The sequence below is a fragment of the Camelus bactrianus genome, chromosome 12 (genome assembly GCF_048773025.1).
Source record: "Camelus bactrianus isolate YW-2024 breed Bactrian camel chromosome 12, ASM4877302v1, whole genome shotgun sequence".
NCBI classification, from domain to species: domain Eukaryota; kingdom Metazoa; phylum Chordata; class Mammalia; order Artiodactyla; family Camelidae; genus Camelus; species Camelus bactrianus.
Window position 1 is genome coordinate 15,665,007 of NC_133550.1, and position 20,124 is coordinate 15,685,130.

The 20,124-nt window shown below is 38.7% G+C and overlaps 1 protein-coding gene and 1 non-coding gene across 5 annotated transcripts in view; one reads left to right on the forward strand and one right to left on the reverse strand.

Moving 5' to 3' along the window:
- Positions 1-7,634: 7,634 nt before the first annotated feature.
- TFCP2 (transcription factor CP2) overlaps positions 7,635-20,124 on the forward strand; it is a 58,295-nt gene continuing 45,805 nt past the window's right edge. For 2 of the 4 annotated variants that reach the window (XM_045523499.2, XM_010964296.3), the window contains exon 1: positions 7,636-8,474. In XM_045523499.2, the coding sequence (XP_045379455.1) occupies positions 8,353-8,474 (122 nt within the window). In that variant the 5' untranslated portion in view covers positions 7,636-8,352. Of the gene's footprint in view, positions 8,475-20,124 lie in introns of all 4 variants that reach the window. The other 2 variants (XM_010964297.3, XM_010964295.3) reach the window with 2 other exon arrangements.
- On the reverse strand, positions 13,418-13,489 carry TRNAD-AUC (transfer RNA aspartic acid (anticodon AUC)). The gene has a single exon. It is a non-coding gene; the product is annotated as a tRNA-Asp (tRNA).

A 20,124-nucleotide genomic window follows, 5' to 3' on the forward strand; every position in this document is an offset into this window, starting at 1 on the left:
GAAGGTGACTTAAGTCTAATTTTCTTTGTAATTTGAAGTCTTGGATACTGAAGGAGAAATCTTATTTTGTCCTGAGTCTTAGACCCTGTGTTTGTGTAAGCAATCCACCCAGTGCTCTTCTGAGTTAAGAACATCCCTGGAGCAGACTGGGTTTTGCCTTCAGAGAGGGTAGTAGCTATGGTACATTGGGAGTTGGCCTCTCCGAGCTGTTAAGTGAGTTTCCCAGCCTCATGGTGGCTGGACAGTCTCTGGAACTCAGCATGTGCCTCCAGGAGGTCAGGACAGCACTGAGAAGGTGGCTGGGCTGAGCCCAGACCTGCCATGTAGATTATACTTAAAGGGCCACAAGTCACAGGGGTCAGCCACCCCCTCTTTTCCCAACTCTTATTCTTACAGAGCCAGGTGTCCAGCAGCTGCCCTCCACTGCACCTCACAGATAAACCCTGAAGAAGTGATGGCCCAGCGGGGGCACATCGCCACCTCTGTCGCTCACTGGCGCAGAGCCTGGTCTAGCTGTGTTTCCCTTCCTGCCTGCAGCTGGTCCCGCCCAGGCCATGCAACACCAGTGTGGCCACCCTCCTGGTAGCCCTGCCAGTGAGAAGGCAGTTGTGTGTCAGATTGTCACACACACACACACACGCACACACGGGTGAGGAAGCAGGTGGGCACCTCGCCTGCCTCAGCCTCCCAGGAGACAATGTGGAGGTTTCACACTCAAGTTCAGTCTCAGTAAGATGATGAGCTCACTTGAGAGGGATGTTGTAAACAAGTTTTCAGTAAGAATAGTTCGAGGGCCAGAGTTTGCAAAGGATTCAATGACTCATAGTTCAACTAATTAGAGAGACAGGTTTTTACCTTCAAACCCTTGTGTTCAGGTATGCTGCCTTTTTTGGGAGAGACAAGCAGATAGTGGCCGGTGCCCTGGGAGGAGCATGTAATCCCGGGCGTGTCGATGGCAGTGGATACACTGGAGGACACCGTCTGTCCTGTGTCATGGCGGGAAGAAGCTGACGAGCTGCTGCTCTAAATTAGTCCTGTCCGTGCTTTCTCAGCTCCTCCTGCAGCTAAATCTGTCTTCCCAAGGCTGAGCTAGGACTAAACCATTTCCTTCTCTGCTGAAAGGATGGGTTGGTCTCTCAGAGGAACAATTCCAGGGGCAGAATATTTGCAGGTCAAATTCCCCAAGCAATGGGGTGCAGGGTGTCCCTGAATTGCCGCCAACCTGATCTCTGCTCTTGTTCCCCCACCCTAGGGCCCCCCAGGCAGCAGCTATGGCCCTGAGGTAGATTTTTTGTTTTGTTTTTATTTTTGTTTGGGGTAGCATCAGGCTTGGAAGGGAGTTGATATCAAATTTGTTTTGAAAGCCCCTTTCTGGTTACAAGCAAGAGCTCAGTGGCTCCTTTACCTTAGAAAGGCAGGAGAAAGGGCAGACAGGGCTCAACTGTTTGCATGTGGTTTTGCTTGTTTTTGTTTTAAAGACCAAAACTTCCTACGGCTTAATGAATCAGCTGGGGCCTATGACCCTGCACTAATCATGGCATCTTATCCAGGGGAGGTGGGGGTACCCAGGGAAAAAATTCGGCCAAATGGATTGAGGAACACGTTTGAATTTGGAAAGAGAGACCCTGATGTTCTTGTGTCCTTAAAAATCCTATCACCTTCCTATGCCTAGATTCCCTTCCTGTCTCATAGGCCAGGCTCTGACACTGAGGTTCTGACTGCAGACACGGGACAAAGTCCGCTGAGAGCTGGAGTAAGGGGTGGGGAGGGGAGGGAGGGGGAGAAGCACTTGATGTAGTTGTGTGGAATAAACAGTATTTTTTCTTTTGTACTGGTCTGCTTGTTTCTCTTTTACTTCTCGGGGTGATGTAAGGGAATCTGTGTCAGAGACCAGGGCAGGAGCTGCCTTTGCTGTCAGAGCTTGTAGCCTGGACAGTCCCACTGCAAGAGCGCAAGGGTCAGTGCCCTGGGGAGTCCTGGAAGTCCCAATTCAAACCTGGCCTCCCGGGGCATTGTGAAGCTATGCTTATCATGAAAGGGGGCTAGAACTTTCACAATCAGCTGGATTTACGCTTTATAAAACTTTGGATATATGGTTAAGTGGGTCTTCATTTGTTCTCTTTCCCAGGCCTTCAGAGGTCATGGGCAGCCCCGCCACTTGAGCTCAGAGGTGGAGAGCATGGCTGTAAAAAGAGTCTCTCCCTCTGCTCATCTACCTCCTATGAGTAGGGTTCATGCCATGCTCTCTTGCTGTCCTCCCTCCTCCCCCCTCCCCCTACCTGATACTGATAAAGTCTGGGCTACATAATCTGAACTTGTGAGAACAAGGCATCACCTCTGATTCCATCCAACCTGCATTCCTGAGCCAGGAACTGTGCTGGATTCTTTTTTTTTTTAATTTATTTTTTAAAAATTAAAAAAAAATTAATTGAAGTATAGTCAGCTACAATGTGTCAATCTCTGGTGTACAGCATAACATCTGTGCTGGGTTCTAGATAATGCTCCAACACCCCACCTCCACTCAAGGGACAATAGGTGTCTCAGATATCTAAGATTCTAGTGTAAGGCTTAGGGATCAGAAAGGCTTTACAGCTCTCTGAAATAATGGGGTAAAAAATGAAATAGAAGCCAGCACGCACCTTTGCATAGAACTCACAACCTTAATGTTAGCTGTCCACACTAGGCTGTGACTCCTTAGAACCCCGGCCAAGGGCACAAAGCAGAAGCTTGACAAATACCAGATAGATGATTAAATGCATTTTCTACCATCTCTTTTCAAGGAAATAATAAGAGCTTAGTCCGTGACTTCAAGCTACTAGTAGCAAGCAGGTACAGAGGATTCTGCATAGCTCTGCAAGGTTTAGACTATGATAAGTGAGAGAAGTGGACTCTGGGCAGTAGCTGGCCCTGATGCAGTTCCCAACAGCTCCCAGCAGAAGGGCCAGTGGAAGCTGCTCTCTCTGGATCAGACCAGTTGAGTGTGGTTCCTGGCAACTGGCCCAAGAAGGCTTTAAAGGAAGAGGGGTGGTTTTGTGGAGAGATTGCAATTTCTGTTCCCAAGTCTGAGATGTTCTCTGGGGCTCCTGTATCTAATTCCAACACGTGTCTGTATCTGTGTGTGTGCGTGCGTGTGCTCACTTCCCCACACCAACAATTTCAGACACTAGAAGTATGTCTGAAAACAGTTAAATTCTGACATTATCTACCCTGAGATGGCATCACATTCCACAGATGAAGGATTCAGTCCCAAAAGACCACCCTCCACTTCAGATGCCTTTTCTCTCAACTGCAGGGTCCATCAAAGAAGCCAGACTGGGCTTCAAAGCCTCCCTGTCTGGAACATTGGAAGATATAAAGAGTTAAAGCTAGAAGTTTAGTCCCTCAAAAAAGTCTGCTTGCAGAGTGGTGGGGGTGGCGTATAGCTCTGTTATAGAGCACATGCTTAGCATACTCAAGGTCCTGGGTTAAAAAAAAAAAAAGTCTGCTTGGATAGCAGTTCCTTCCTGTACCTGGAAGAAAATGCTGAGTGATTGAGTCAGGAACTCAGCAGTCGTGACTGACTTTCTTAAATGAATGTGAAGGGAAGCCTAGGAGATGGATAGGTGTTGATCCTCCAGGGAGCTTGAGCCCTCAAGCCTCTGAGAGAATTGACTTGTTTTAAGAGGTGGTTTTAAGGGCTCCCTTTTCGTCAACTGTAATAATAGCTAACCCTGACTGATCACTGACGGTGTGCTAGGCACTCTTACAGCACTTAGCATGCATTACTTCAGTTAATTCTCACCATAATTCTATAAAGTAAGAACTATTAGTATACCCAATTTACAGATAAGGAATTGAGCCACAGAGAAGATGAGGAATCTACTCAGGGTTGCTTTGTTTGTGAGCAGCAGAACCAAGTCTTAAACGAAGGTGGGCCATCACTGAAGCCTATGTGTTTAGCCTTACCCCATAAAGTGTAGGACCTGACAGGTAGCTATTCAACCTGATCTTTTTGGTAGAATTTCCACATGTTTCCACCCACCAGGGTAGGTCCTACTATGTTCCATCTAAACAGTGTTTAGTTCCAGGACCTCATCTAGGGGAATGAATCCTTTACAAAGAACCCAGTGGTCTAGGATCCTGAATATGGAGCTCTGTACCACAGGTGCTCTGGTTAATCAGTTATATTTATTATGTCTAATTGGAACCATGATTTTTGTTGTGGGATGAATTTATGGGGACAGAACTTTGGTCTATTGACAGATGTGGATTTCCAGGAGACTACCTGGTGATATTTTCTTGGAGGCAGCGCCCACAGGGCTGCTCCTGGAATTCATTTCCAGCCCTGGCACTCCAATTTCACACTTAGTTACATCGGGGAAGGGACAGGAGGGAAAAAGTCCACTCCCCCCAGTCACAGAAATCCAGGGATAAACAGTCTGTCTAAGGTCTTCTCCTCTAAGGGGACCTTGGGCTCAAGGACCTAAATCTCAAAGCTGATCCGTATTCCAGTTGGGAGGGGCCAAGCCTTAGGAGTCATCTTTCATTTCACCTGTTTTAGAATTAATAAATGGTACAGAGGACCTTTATGAAATCTTGGTATGGGTCCAGAATTAAAACTTAGGCTCAAACCTTTCCAAGGAGTACATGTCTGTCTTTTTCTAAATATTTTCCAGGGATAGGGCTCCATGAGATTCCTGGATCTGGTTATCTCTTCCAAACATTAATATGTTTTATTTTAAATCTATTCCCTTTGAGCTGTTTTTCTGTGGATGAAAAAACATCCTTCATCCAATGTTCCTTCATGGGAACAATTTTCTGAAAATTCAATATTCTCCCCTCCACAAGCTTCAAAATTCAGCCCTGAAAGGACAAGGAGGTGGAAAACAGATTTTCTGAGGTTGTAACCATCCACAGGGATGCTGTGGCACAATGGTTAGATGCCCAGACTGGGAGGTCAATCAGCCAGGCTTCACCACTCTCAAGCTAGGTGACCCTGGACAAGTCAATTAATTTTTCTAAGCCTCAGTTTCCTTATCTATGAAATGAGTCTAAAAATGGTACCTTCCGTTTTTAGACTCCGAAGATGAAATGAGATAGTATACACAAAGCACCTAGTCAGGGCTTGGCACCTAGGAAGGGCTCAGTAAATAGGAGCCTGTCATTATTATTAGCTATTATTTGCTCTGTATCTGTCAGTTCCTAGGACTGTACCACCATCAGGGAAGCATCATTGTAGAAAAAGCCCAGCTATGTGAATCAGGGACCAGGACTGTAGTTCCTGGCTCAGCTGCTAATTTATGTAATATTTGTTACATATATGAGAAAACTTTTTTTTTTGGTAAGTTATGAAGCACGATGATGAAACAAGCACCCATGAACCTATGACTCAGCTTAAGTAAACTATTACAATGGTTAAAGCTACTTTTGAATTCCTCCCCTAGCTCACCCTGCTGCCATTCCTTAGATGTGACCACTTAGGGTTATATTTATCATTTCATTCCTTTTAAAAGGAATGTATACATATATTTCCATAAATGATATATTGCTCAATTTTGCTGGTTTTGGGCTTTATAAGGTAATGTTACACTGTATGAGCACTCTGCATTTCCCTCATAATTCTAAGCTTGATTTATTCACGTGTCTGAGTGTAGCTGTATTCATTTTCACTGCTGTATAATAATCTATTATACTCCAGTTTATCCTTTCTCTCATTGGTAGACATTTGTTTTGTTCTGTTTTGCTGCTATAAATAGTGCTGCCATGAACGTTCTCATACAAGTCTCCTTGTATGTATGTGCAAGAGTTCTCTAGGTTATATATGTAGAGTGGAGTTGCTGAATCAGAATAATTTTCAGGATAATCTCTAAAGAGGCTGTAGTCTGCTTAATCACTCTGTCCTTTTGAATCTCAGTTTCCTCATATTAAGAAAATAAAATAAAAACTTTTATGAGGATTAAATGAGACTATATATATTAAAGTGCTATTAAAAGCATAGCATAGCAAACAAGGTAAGCTAATGCTTTTAAACAGGATAATAATACCAACCTAGTCTTAACAGAGAAACAGAAATGGGCTAGTGGGAGACTGGAGCTAACATTTACTGAATAATTACTATTTATGTGGCATCTTGGTAGTTCTTTCAATCCTCACAACAATTTTAGTAGGAGCTATTATTTTCACTAATTTAAGGATTAATGCTGAGGCCCAGAAATGTAAAGTTACTTGCCCAAGATTATGCATCTAGTGGTGCTGTTGTTCAAACAAGGCTTGGTTTTACCTAATTGGTGTTTAAAAATACTCTGGATACAAGGCTTGTTTATAAAGGATTTTGATTATGACATTTCTCTTTTGGTCTCTGAGCCCAAGACCCATTCCTTTACCCACATGCACAAGTTTTGAGATAAAATTGGCTCAAGGGGAAAAGAAATGACTTGAATGTCTTGATATTGAATGTCTAGGGAATGAACCGAGACTTGGATGCCTCACTTACTAAGGTAAGAAGATGGATAAGCCAGAACCCTCAAAGAGATAAGACCCTGGCTGAAACTGGGGATGTGTTGTCAACTTCATGTTAACCTTTTTCCTTTTCTTTTGTAATTCAATAGGCATTTTTAAAAAGTCCTATTGAATGCAGGAACCATATTAGGAGATGCTTAGAACACAAGCCTAACAAATACTCATTCTCTATTCTTTAGGAGCTCATAGTCTAGGGAAAAGGGAACTATCTATTTATATCTAGCTAGCTAGCTAGCTATTTCAAGACACTGTAAAAATTAAATAACGGAATGCAAAAATGAAACACATATAGGCAATGTCCTGTAGCGGAAAATGTCAGGGTTTGTAATAGGCTCTGAAGTTGGCAGTCTAGTTTAACCAATTTAAGCACTTAACCTTCTCTCCTTATTGGTAAAATTAAGGCTATTAATATTTGTCTTTAGAATTGTAATTCTAGTTACAATTGTTTTGAGGATTGCTGATAATGTAACAAAGTTCCTTGTATATAGCTGATGCTAAATAAACAACTGACATTATTATTTAACCCTCAAAGGAGGAAGATAGAGCAGGTACGTTTATCCCTATTTTTCAAATATGAGAAAGCTAAATCTCAGTAAGATTACACGATTATTCTGGTCACCAAGCTAGTAAGTGAAGAAGCCAGCACAAATCCCGATCTTCAGACCACCACCTTTTAAAAACCGCATCACTTTCACCTATCTCATGCTTTCCTATTCAAAAGCATTAGGGAAAATGCGAAAGATAAACACTATCAAGGGAAGTAGGACTTAAATTGAGTCTTGACCTCCGGAGAGGTTAGTTTAAGGAGAGGGTATTCCAGGAGCAAAGAACCGCGTGTTAAGAGGGTTTGGGTAACAGTCAAGAGTCAACCAGAGCTGGGTGTGGGTTCAGTAAGACTAGAGCAAAGGCTCCAACCACGCCTCAGTGTGCCGACTTAATACTTAGCAGGCGCCCGAAAACAGGCTGCTCCAAGAAGGGCCGTTTAAACCGGCCACCTGACGCACGCCGGGTCCTCTTACAGACAGCCCAGCCCATCTCCGGGGGCGGGGAGCCGTGGCGAAGCTAGCCAATCATCACTGCCGAGGCCGGTGAAGCCTTTCTTCATTGGTAAACCTCAGGGTAACGTCACGTTCGCCGGATCGGCGAAGGAAGAGGGCTCCATGATTGGCTGGCGCCGTGGCCCCGGGCGGTGGAGGAACCTGGCGAGTCTGGGTTTTAAACCCGTGCTGGGCTTTCTCCATCCATGTTTCGAGGCCATGGGGAGCTGCAGAGGGCTGAGAGTCGGCTCAGCGCAAACCCGGATTTGGTTCTAAGAGCCGTGTAGTTTAGAAGGGGTGGCCGGAAGTGATCTTGGGCTGACCGGAAGTGAGGCCTGGCGGGGAAAGAGCGGATCCTGGGAGGGAGGGGGCTTCCAGCAGAAAGGGGCGGGGGGAAAAGGTGCGAAAGCGGCGTGGAAGCGCGGGGTAGGCAGCCGGTAGCTGCTACTGGTCTGTTTGGAAAGCAGCGAGTGACCACCAGGAGCACAAGGGGAGAGCCCAAAGCGTGGGAGTGCGAGGAGTCCAGGGTTGTCTCTGGGCAGTCTGGAAGAGTTAAGCCAAACGGCCCTCGCGCGGCTCCGGAGAGCTGGGGGGAGGGATTTTGGAAGTCAGAGCAGACAAGAGCGAGGATCTAAGGGTGCGGGAGCTTAGTTGTGTGGGCAGTGCGGGTCGGGCTTGAGGGTGGCTGGTGGATACTGCTTGGGAGACCTTGGTTTGGAGTTTTCTACAGTCTTGCAGTCTTACCCACGTTGGGTAGAATCACACTGCTCGCCTTTGTACAAGAAACGGTGTCTCCTGAGGCAAGGAAGGAGCCAGGATGGCCTGGGCTCTGAAGCTGCCTCTGGCCGATGAGGTGATTGAATCCGGGCTGGTGCAGGACTTTGATGCTAGTCTGTCCGGGATCGGCCAGGAACTGGGTGCTGGTGCCTATAGCATGAGGTGAGTGAGATTTTCCCAGCCCCTGCACCTTATGAATAACAAAGGCAGGATAGAGAATGGTGGGGGCGGAGAGGTGTATAGGGTTAGAGAAGCTCTCAGCGGTTAAGGAAAAGGAACTTATTTCTTTTGCTGTTTTAAATAGTGAGTATTGTAGTATAAATGGAAAAAGAGATTGTAGGCAGGGTCAAGAAGAACGGTTCTTGATTAGCAACCAGATAAAGGCTGAGAGTCTGTTGTGCCAGCGTGGGTGACTTGGAGACTGTCGGTTTGTGTGTGTGTGTGTGGGCGGGGTGGGAGGGGATAGGTTGCACTGGACTTACGTGAAGAAGAGGCCACATTGAACGTGAGTGAGACATCTAGTGAGTTGGGGCTTAATGATGAATATTGGTTGACTGCTTGTTGGCAGGAAATTTGTGACCTTAGTGAAGAAGTCCACACACCAGTATCTTAATTTGCTTTAAGGCTTTACACAATTCTAGGATTTCTGACTTTTGAAACATAAACTGTGAAATGAAAAAGTGTCAAAAAGAACTTTTAGATGCTTCTAGACCTTCATGTATCAAGCCAAATGTTGGTAATAAATAAATAAATAAATATCTCCTTTCAAAGCAATATAACCTCCCATGTAATTTATTTGCATTCATTAGCTACTTTATTCCCCAGTATAGTTTGTTTTATTTGTAAGATATGCAAGAACCATGTCTGGAAATGTTGAAACATCTGCATCCTAATGTTCGGTGGAAAATAATTGGATTTCCAAATGCATTATAAGGCTTAATCTAAATAAGTCAGAGACTTTAGAACTTAGCACTTTAATTAGGTTTATGAGTTTATAGGGAAAAGATGCCTTTTATGGGGAAAGTAGACAAATTTTGCATTCTGATAGTGAGATCCTCTTGAGAGTTATAAAAGTAAACTTCCTTTCTTTAACCCTGCTAAGCCAAAGTGGACTTTACTCACTGAAGTAAAATTATGAGTTAGAACTTAATACTTAATCTTCAGGAATCTTTGCTTACAGTTAGAATAATAAAAGCTATCCTTGAATACAGACTTTAGTGATTTTCAGGAAAATTTGAGTTCTATCATGCAATGCTCTTAGTCTTGAGAAATTTAACTCTTAATTTTGTCTGTCCTTGTTTACATAAGTCTTACTATAAAAATAGAGATTAACTTGGTCTGAAAGTAAATATCCTGACCATGAGCTTTATGTCAGTATCTGATACAATATTTGATGATTTATGCTGTTGTTCATGTAATGATTACCAAGCGCAAAAAGTTTAGTTTTGTCTAGGTTATCAGAGTTTAGGATAGAGATAATGAACTATAACTGTACTTGTTATAAAAATAGTTTAACATCATCAACAAACACTTGGGCATCTACTGTGTGCTCTCTCTATCATGGGAGAGATTGCTTATTACATTTATGAGTGATTTCCTATTCATACCCTGAGTGGTCCTCACAGGTATTAGTAGAATGCCTTGCATATTTACACATTTAGAATTTTTTTTCCTTCATCAAATCCACAAGAGTTTTCAAACATCACTTTATGTTTTCCCAAGAGCACAATGTACAAAAATTTTACGTAGTGTTTTCTTTTCATGCATTTTGCTGTTGTCATAATTCTCTTGTCTCTTACACATTTTTTGGGGGGGAGATAATTAGTTTTATTTATTTATTATTTTTTAATGAGTATTTTTTTAATAGAGGTACTGGGGATTGAACCCAGGACCTCGTGCATACTAAGCACACACTCTACCGCTGAACAATACCCTCCGCCTCTCTTATACACATTTAATCATTTGCATTAGTTTGTGTTAATTAGATATTAATTCTCAAATTTAGTATCTATGAAAGTCATCTTATAAGTTCTTATAAAAAATAGTTTCCATAGTCTCATCTTTGGTGGTTATCTGGGGTACAGGCCAGAAATCTGATTTTTTAAAAATAAGTTCTTAGATAATTTTGTTGCACATAGTCCAGGAACCACATTTTGAGGAACACTGACTGGTGGAGTTTTTATACTCAAAGACAATGATTCTTTGCTTTTCCTGTTTGTCCTTTTAACTAGACCTGTGATCACTTTTCCTACAGCTTTATTAGGGAAGATATTCTCTTTGACAAGTGATTTTTTTTTGTAAAATATTTTCCCTTACGTATTTGTTTTACCATAATTTGCTTATCTCTACTGCATCTTATAATAGTTTTGCTTTTATAAATCTTTTGGTTTACATTTTATAAAGATTTACCTTAGCTGGATTTCTGTTTTTGATTATTGATCTGCCATTGTATTCAGTTATTATTCTTTTCATAAGTGGTCCTTTAATAGTGTCCTTATTTTTTTCTTTACATTTTAATACATGGCACAAACTTTATAGTTTGAAAAAAAGAAATTCCCTGAAAACGTGCTGAGTGGAAGAAGCCAGTCACAAAAATACTGCATAACATGGTTCTAATTCTATGAAATATCCAGAATAGGCAAATCTATAGAGAAAGAAAGTAGATTAGTGGTTGACTAGAGCTGTGGGTGAGGAGGGAATGGGAAATGGCTGCTGATGGGTACTGGGTGTTTTTTTTGGCAGGAGTGTGATAAAAATGTTTTTAAATTGTGGCGATGATTACATAACTCTGACTACAGTAAAAAATTGTACACTTTAAATGGGTGAATTGTATGGTATATGAATTGTACCTCAATAAAGCTGTTATGAAAAAGGAGATTAATTTTTTGTTTTGTTTTTAAAAATGTTCCCTTTCATTTTTTAAAGTTGAGGTGGAATTCATATTACATCATATTAAACATATTAAAGGAAACAATTCAGTGACATTTAGTATGTTCACAATGTTGTGCAACCACCACCTCTATCTAGTTCCACAACATTGTCATCACCCCAAAAGGAAACCTTGTACTTTTCAAACAGTTGCTCCCCATTTCCCAGCTCCCTTCTATCCTTGGTAACCATTAATATGAGTTCTGTCTATGGATTTACCTGTTCTGGATCTCGCATAAGTGGAATCATATAATGTGTGACCTTTTGTGTCCAGTTTCTTTCACTCAACATAATGTTTTCAGGGTTCATCTGTATTGTAGCATTTATCAGTACTTTAATAATTCATTCCTTTCTATGGCTAAATAATATGCCATTGTATGTATATATCACAATTTGTTTATCCATTCATCTATTGATGGACATTTTGGTTTTCTCCACCTTTTGACTATTATGGGTAATGCTAACAGCATTATGTTTATAAAGGAAATGTTTATAAACATTTGTGTACAAATTCAGGTTTAGACATTTTTTATTGAAGTATAATTGACATAATTTACTAGTTTTAGGTGGACAGTATGATTGGATATTTGTATATATTATGAAATGATCACCACAATAAGTGTAGTTAATATCCATCACCAAATGTAGTTACAAAATTTCTTTTTTTCTTGTGATGTGAACTTTTAAGGTTTAGTCTCTTAGCAACTATAAAATATGCAATACAGTATTGTTAACTCCAGTCACCATGCTGTACTAGACATATGTTTTCATTTCCCTTGGATATATACTTAGGATTAGAATTGTTGAGCCATTTGGTAATTCTATACTTAACCTTCTTTTTTTCTGTAATTTAAAATGTATTTTTTTAGAGCAGTTTTAGATTCACAGCAATATTGAGAGGAAGGTATAGAAATTTCCCATAAATTTCCAGCCTCTATGACACATGCATAGCCTCTCCTAGTATCAACATCTCCCATCAGAATGGTGCACACTCTGTACCTACATTGATGAACCTACATTGACACATCATAATTTCCCCAAGTCCATAGTTTACCTTAGGATTCACTCTTGGTGTTGAATGTCCTATAGGTTTGAACAAACAGATAATGACATGTATCCATCTTTGCAGTATCATACAGTGTATCTTGACTGCCCTAGAAATCCTCTGTGCTCTGCCTATTCACTCCCCCACTCTTGCTCCAACCCCTTGCAACCTTTGATCTTTTTCCTGTCACCATAGTCTTGCCTTTTGCAGAATGTCATATAAATGGAATCACACAATGTGTAGTCCATTTCACATTGTCTTCTTTCACTTAGTTATATGCATTTAACATTCCTCCATGTCTGTTGATGGCTTGATAGCTCACTTCTCTTAAGCACTGAATAGTATCTCATTGTATGCACCACAGTTTATCCCTTCACCTAATGGCATCTTAGTTGCTTCCAAGTTTTGGCAGTTATGAATAAAGCTGTTAAAAACATCTGTGTGCAGGTTTTTGTGTGGAGATAGTTTTCATCTTCTTTGGGTAAGTACAAGGGATGTCGTCATTGCTCCCAAGCAATGCCTGAGGGTTCCTGTCTCTCCACATCTTGTCAGCATTTGGAAGTATCATTGTTCTGGATTTTGGCCATTCTAATAGGTTATAATATATGCTTAACTTTCCCAAAAATTGCCAAGCTTTTTGCTCAGCAGCTGAACCACTTTACATTCCCACCATCAATGTACAAGGGTTTATATTTCTCTACATCCTAGCCAACACTTTTTTTTTTTAAATTAAAGGCATCCTAGTGAGTGTGCAGTAGTGTCTTATTGTAGTTTTATTTTGCATTTCCTTAATGATCACAATGTTGAACATCTTTTCATGTCTTTGTTGGCCATTTGTGTATCTTTGGAGAGGTGTCTATTCAAGTCCTTTGCTCTGTTTTAAATTGGGTTGTCTTTTTGTTGAGCTGTGAGAGTTCTTTATATATTCTGGTTGCTAGATCATTATCAGCTATGGTTTGCAGATATTTTCTCCTATTCTGCAGGTTGTCTTCACATTCTTGATTATGTCCTTTCATTCATAAAGTGTTTAATTTTGATAAAGTCCAATTCTTTTTATAAAAAATATTTTATTTAGGTATTTATTTTTTGAGGGGGGAGGTAATCAGGTTTACTTATTTATTTATTTACTTGATGGAGATACTGGGGATTGAACTCAGGACCTCATGCATGATAAGCATGCTCTCTACCACTGAGCTATACACCCGCGCCTCCAATTTATTCTTTTTGTTGCTCGTGCTTTTGGTGTCAGCTCTAAGAATCTATTGCCAAATCCAAGGTTTTGAAGATTTACCCTATGGTTTCTTTTAAGAGCTTATATTTTAAGGTTTTATGTTTGGGTCATTGATCCATTTTGAGTTAATTTTTGTGACGTAGGGATCCAGATTTACTTGTTTGCACGTGGATATCCAGTTGTCCCAACTATTTGTTCATTCTTTTCCCAATGAATGTTCTTTACACCCTTATTGAAAATCAAGAGGCCATAGATGTAAAGGTTAATTTGTGGACTCTTAGTTCTGTTCCATTGATTGATATGTCTGTTTTACCAGTACTACACTGTTGTTGTCATTTTTAAATTTATTATTTAAAGTAAAATTTTTTAATGGAGGTACTGGGGATTGAACCCAGGACCTTGTGCATGTTAAGCATGTGCTCTACCACTCATCTATACCCACCCCCAGTACCACACTGTTTTGATTACTGTAGTTTTGTAATATGTTCTGAAATTGGGAAATATGGTTTTTCTTACTTTGTTTTTCTTTTTTATTATTGTTTTTGCTATTCAGGATCCCTTGTAGTTCCATACAGAGCTGAAGATAAGCTTTTCTGTTTCTGCAAAATAGGCCACTGGAATTTTGATAGGGATTTCAGTGAATCTGTAAATAGTTTTGGGAGTATTACCATCTTAACAATATTGGGTTTATCAACCCATGAACATGGGATGTCTTTCCATTTATTTAGGTCATCTTTAATTTCTTTAAGCAATGTTTTGTAGTTTTCAACGTATGAGTCTTTCACATCCTTGGTTAAATTTATGCCTACATATTTTATTCTTTTGGATGCTATTAGGACTGCTGTTTTTCATTTATAATAATGTCTTCAAGTTTTTACTCAGAGGTGTTTTTTGTTTTGTTTTTTTTCTGTGAAAGGGTGTTAAATTTTGTCCAGTGCCTTTTCTACTGAGATGATCATGTGGGGATTACACTGATTGATTTCCTTTTCTGGACCATCCTTACATGCCTGGGATAAATCCCACTTGGTCATAGTTTATAATTCTAATGTACTATTGGATTTGGTTTGCTGGTATTTTGTTAAGGATTTTTGTGTCTTTATTCATAAGTGATATTGGTCTGTAGTGTTTTTGTATCTTTTTTTTTGGCTTTGGTATCAGGGTAATGCTGGCTTCAGAATGTTAGGAAGTATCCCTTTTCTTCTCTGTCTCTGTCTCTCTCTCTCTCTTTTTTTTTTTTTGGAAGAGTTTGAGTAAGATTTTTGTTAATTCTTTAAATACTTGGGAGAATTCACCAATGAAGTCATCTGGTCCTAGACTTTTCTTTGTTGAGAGGTTTTTGATTATTGATTCCATCTCTTGTTACTAGGTCCATTGAATTTTTTTTTTTTTTTTTAATATCTTCTTGAGTCAGTTTTGGTACTTTGTGTGTCTCTAGAAACTTGTTTAATATAAATTATCTAATTTTTGTGTATATAATTGTTCATAGTATTCTCATATATCCTTTCATTTCTCTAAGATTGGTAATTATATCCCACTCTCACTTTTTATTTATTTGTATCTTTGCTCTTTTTCCCTTGGACATTATAGCCAAAAGTTTTTCAATTTTGTTAATCTTTTTAAAGAACTGACTTTGGGTTTTGATTCTCTACTAATTTTTTATTCTCTATTTCATGTTTCTCTGCTTATCTTTATTAATTCCTTCTTTATGCTAATTTTACATTAGTTTGCTCTTTTTCTAGTCCTGTAAGATATAAAGTTAGATTATTTGATTTGAGGTCTTTCTTCCTTTTTATGTGGGCATTTGCAACTATAAATTTCCCCTTAAGTACTGCTTTCATTGTGTCCCATAAATTTTGGTATGTTGCAATTTCATTTTCATTTGTCTCAAAGTATTTTTTAATTTCCCTAGTGATTTCTTCTTTTGCTCATTGGTTGTTTAAGAGTGTGTTAATTTCCATGCATTTACTAGTTTTCCAGTTTTCCTTACTTTATTGATCTCTAGCTTCCTTCCATTGTGGTCAGAGAAGATAGTTTGTATGATTTTGATCTTTTTAAATTTATTGAGAATAAGTTTATGGCCTAACATGTGGTTTATCCTAGAGAATGTTTTATGTGTACTTGTGTGAGAAAATTATATATTCTACTGTTGTTTGGTGGAGTGTTCTGTACGTGTTTGTTAGGTCTAGTTGGTTTATAGTGTTGTTCATATCCTCTAGTACCTTATTGATCTTCTGTCTAGATGTCCCACTAGTTATTTAAAGTAGGGTATTGAAGTCACCAACAGTAGAAATGTCTTTATCTCTTCAATTCTGTTAGTGTTTTAGATTCTTATATTCTTATATTTGGAGGCTCTGTTGTTTGTGTGTGTACATGTTTGTAGTTAATATACCTGCTTGATAGATTGGCCTTTTACATCAGTATAAAATGTCCTTCTTTGTGTCTCTTGTAACAAGTTTTGAATTAAGTTCTGTTTTGTCTGATATTTGTATAGTTGTTCCACCTCTCTTTAGGTTACTTTTTGTATGGAATATCCTCTTTCATTCTTTTGTTTTTACCCTATTATGTGTTGTATCTAAAGTGAGTCTTGTTAGCAGCATGTGGTTGGCCTTTTTCTTTCATCTTTTCTGCCAATCTGTCTTTAATAGTCCGTTTGTTCTTAGAGTGATTAGTGATAATGAAGGACTTATTTCTGCCATTGTGCTATTTGTTTTCTGTATGTCATACCTTTTTGTTGTTCCTCAGTTCCTCCAGTATGCCTTCTTTTGTGTTTGATCTTTTTTCTATTGTACCATTTTGATTTCCTCTTCATTTCCTTTTTTGTATATTTTAAAAGTTATTTTCTTAGTGGTTACTGTGGGTATTACAATTAATATCCTGAGTTTATAGCAGTCTAATTTGAATTGATGCCAACTTAGCTTCAAGAGTGTACATTAAACTAAACTTACTGTGGTGATCATTTTGTAATATATATGAATATCAAATCATTATGTTTTACACCTGAAACTAATATAAATGTCAATTATATATCAATTAATAAAAAGAACATATATTAATTCTCTTCCTGTCCAACTCCATTTCTCCTCTTTATGTTGTTATTGTCACAAATTACATTTTTTGTCACAAATTACATCTTTATGCATTGTGTGCCCATTACTGTAGATTTGTAATTATTGTTTTATGCATTTGTCTTTTAATCATATAGGAAACAAAAAAAGGAGTTACCTACCAAAAATACAATATACTACCCTATTTATTTATCTATGTAACCTTTGTAATGATCTTTATTTCTTTGTATGACTTTGAGTTACTACCTAGTATTCTTTCATTTCAGCCTTTCCCTTTCAATTCCCTTTAGCATTTCTTGTAGGGCAGGTCATGGAGTGATGAACTACCTTAGCTTTTGTTGAGGAATGTCTTGATTTCGCCTGCATTTTAGAATTCTTAGTTAATAGTTTTTACCTTCAGCACTTTAAATATATCATCCCTTGTCTTCTGGTCTCCATGGTTTCTGATGAGATATTTGTTGTTTATCTCATTGAGGGTCCCTCATATGTTACGAGTTAGTTCCTTTCTGCTGCTTTGAATATTCTTTCATTGTCTTTGTTTTTCAACAGTTTGAATATAATGTATCTTGATGTAGAACTCTCTGGATTTGTCCTGTTGAAGTTTGTTGAGCTTCTTGGATGTGTAGATTCTTATCTTTAACTACTTTGGACTGTTCTGATGGTTATTTCTTAAAAAAAATTTTTTTTGCCTTTTCCTCTCCCTCTTCTTCTGGGAAGAGAATATGTATGTTGGTACATTTGGTGGTGTGCCATAAGCCCCTTTAGCCTCTGTTCATTCTTCTTTTTTTCTTTGTGCTCCTCAGCCTGAGTAATTTCACTTGTCTTGTCTTCAAGTTCACTGATTCTTTTTTCAGCTTGGTCAGATCGATGTTGAACCCCTCTAGTGAATTTTTAATTCCAGCTACTGTACTTTTTTGTCCAGAATGTGTTTGATTCCTTTTAATACTTTCTTTCTATTGGTATTCCATACTTGTTCATACATTGTTGTTCTTATTTCCTTTAGTTATTTGTCCATGTTTTCCTTCAGCTCTTTGAGCATAGGAAAAACAGTTAAATTATTGTCTAGTAAGTCTAGCATCTGGGCTTGCTTAGGGATGGTTTCTGTAAATTTGCTTTTTCCTGTGACTGGGCCATACTTCCCTGTGTCTTTGTATGCTTTGTAATTTTCAATTTTTAATTGAAGTATAGTTGATTTACAGTATTGTGTTAGTTTTAGGTGTATGGCAAAGTGATTCAGTCTTTTTTTTTTTTTTTTTTTTTTTTTTTCAGATTATTTTCCATTATAGTTTATTACAAAATATTGAATATAGTTTCCTGTGTTATACACTAAATCCTTGTTGCTTATCTCTTTTATGTATAGTAGTTTGTATTTGTTAACCCCATGCTCCTAATTTATCCTATCTCCCCTTTCCTCTTCAGTAACCATAAATTGGTTTTCTCTATCTGAGTTTGTTTCTGCTTTGTATAGAAGTTTGTTTGTATTTTTTTAGATACCACATATAAATAGTATCATATAATATTTGTCTTTCTCTGTCTGACTTCCTTCACTTAGTATAATATTCTCTAGGTCCATCTATGTTGCTGCAAATGGCAATATTCCATTCTTTTCTATGGCCAACTAATATTCCATTGTATATATACACATCAGATGTTCTTAAACCAGTCATCTGTTGATGGGTGCTTGGGTTGTTTCCATGTCTTGTCTACTGTAAATAGTGCTGCTGTGAACACCAGGGTACATATTTCTTTTCGAGTTAAGAGTTTTTGTCTTTTCTGGATATATGCCCGGGAGTGGAATTGCTGGATCATATGGTAGCTCTGTGTTTTAGTTTCTTGAGGGGACCTCCATACTGTTTTCCATAGTGGCTGCACCAATTTACCTTCCCACCATGAGTGTAGGAGGGTTCCCTTTTCTCCACACCCTGTCCAACATTTATCATTTGTGGACTTTTTAATGATGGCCATTCTGACTGGTGTGAGATGGTATCTCATTGTAGTTTTTATTTGCATTTATCTGATAATTTGCAATATTGAGCATTTTTTCATGTGCCTATTGGCCATTTGATGTCTTCATTGGAGAATTGCTATTTGTAGACTTTTTGATGATAGCCATTCTGGCTGGTGTGAGGTGATACCTCATTGTGGTTTTGATTTGCATTTCTCTAATAATTTCTCTAAAAATGTTGAGCATTTTTACCATATGCCTGTATGCTTTGTAATGTTTTGTTGACAACTGGACATTTTGAGTATTGTAATGTGGTAACTCTGGAAATCAGATTCTACTTCCTCCTTAGAGATTACTGTTGTTACTTGATCAAAGCTGCAGTTGTCTATTTGTTTAGTGACTTTTCCAAACTAATTTTGCAAAGAGTATATTCCTTGCTGTATATTAAGTCTCTTCTGTTAACTGCACCCTGTAGTGACTTGACAAAAATCTCCTTAAATGCCTGCATTCAATAAGAAAAGAAAAGGAAAAAAAGAGAGTATTCTGTTTATTTAAATTTCCTTGTCTCACTCTGCTAGGGAAAACACTTTAGCCATGGGGGTTAAAATGGTGGCCAGCCTCTACCAGCTCCTCAGCAATCAAAAGCAGTGATCAAGACACGTAATCTTGATTTTTGGAGAACAAGATCCCTATTACCCACCATCGCATCAGCAAGCTGTAGCAGGATCCTGGGTTATTGTCCTCAGTGCTGCCTGCCATGGGACTGGGAGCTGGAGCATGATCGATGCTATGCCAAATGCTGAAATTAAAATTTACCAGCCTCTTTCTTCATCAAGCACTCCCTTAGATGCTGAAAGTTTTGGACTAGATTCCAGAGTTTCAAAATAGTTGCTTCAAGTATTTCTTGCCAGCTCAATAGTTGCTTTGGTGAAAGGACCAATTCCCAGTGCTTCCTTCTCTGCTATCTTACATGACCTCTGTCCTTAATCTACAATAGCTTTTTAATTGGTCCAATCCTGCTTCTAACTCTGCATTCACCACCCCCCGCCCAGTCTATTCTATACACAGAAAACTTTGTGTGTGTATTTTGTTCATTTTAGTAAAAAATAATTTCGAACTTGCGGAAGATTTGCAGAAATAGTCCAAAGAATTTGTGCATACCTCTCACCCAGATTCCTTAAATGTTAGCATTTTACTAAATTTACTTTATCTTTCTCCTTATCTCTCTTCACATACCTAGAATTATTTTTTTCTGAGCTAAATGTTTAGGAGTAAGTTGCAGATGTGATGTACTAAAGTGTATCTTTTTTTGAAACAAGAAATTCTCCTACATAATCATAGTATGATAATCAAAATCAGGAACTCAACACTGACACAATACTGTTATCTAATCTGTGGAACTTATTCACACTTTCCAACTATCCCAATAATGTCCTTTATAGCAGAAGAATATCCACAATCAGGTGTTGACTCAGTTGTCATGTTCTCTTGTCTCCTTTAGTCTACAACAGTTCCTGAGTCTGTCTTTGTATTTTTATGACGTTGACAATTTAATGAGTACAGGCCAGTTATTTTGTAGTATATCCCTCAATTTGGGC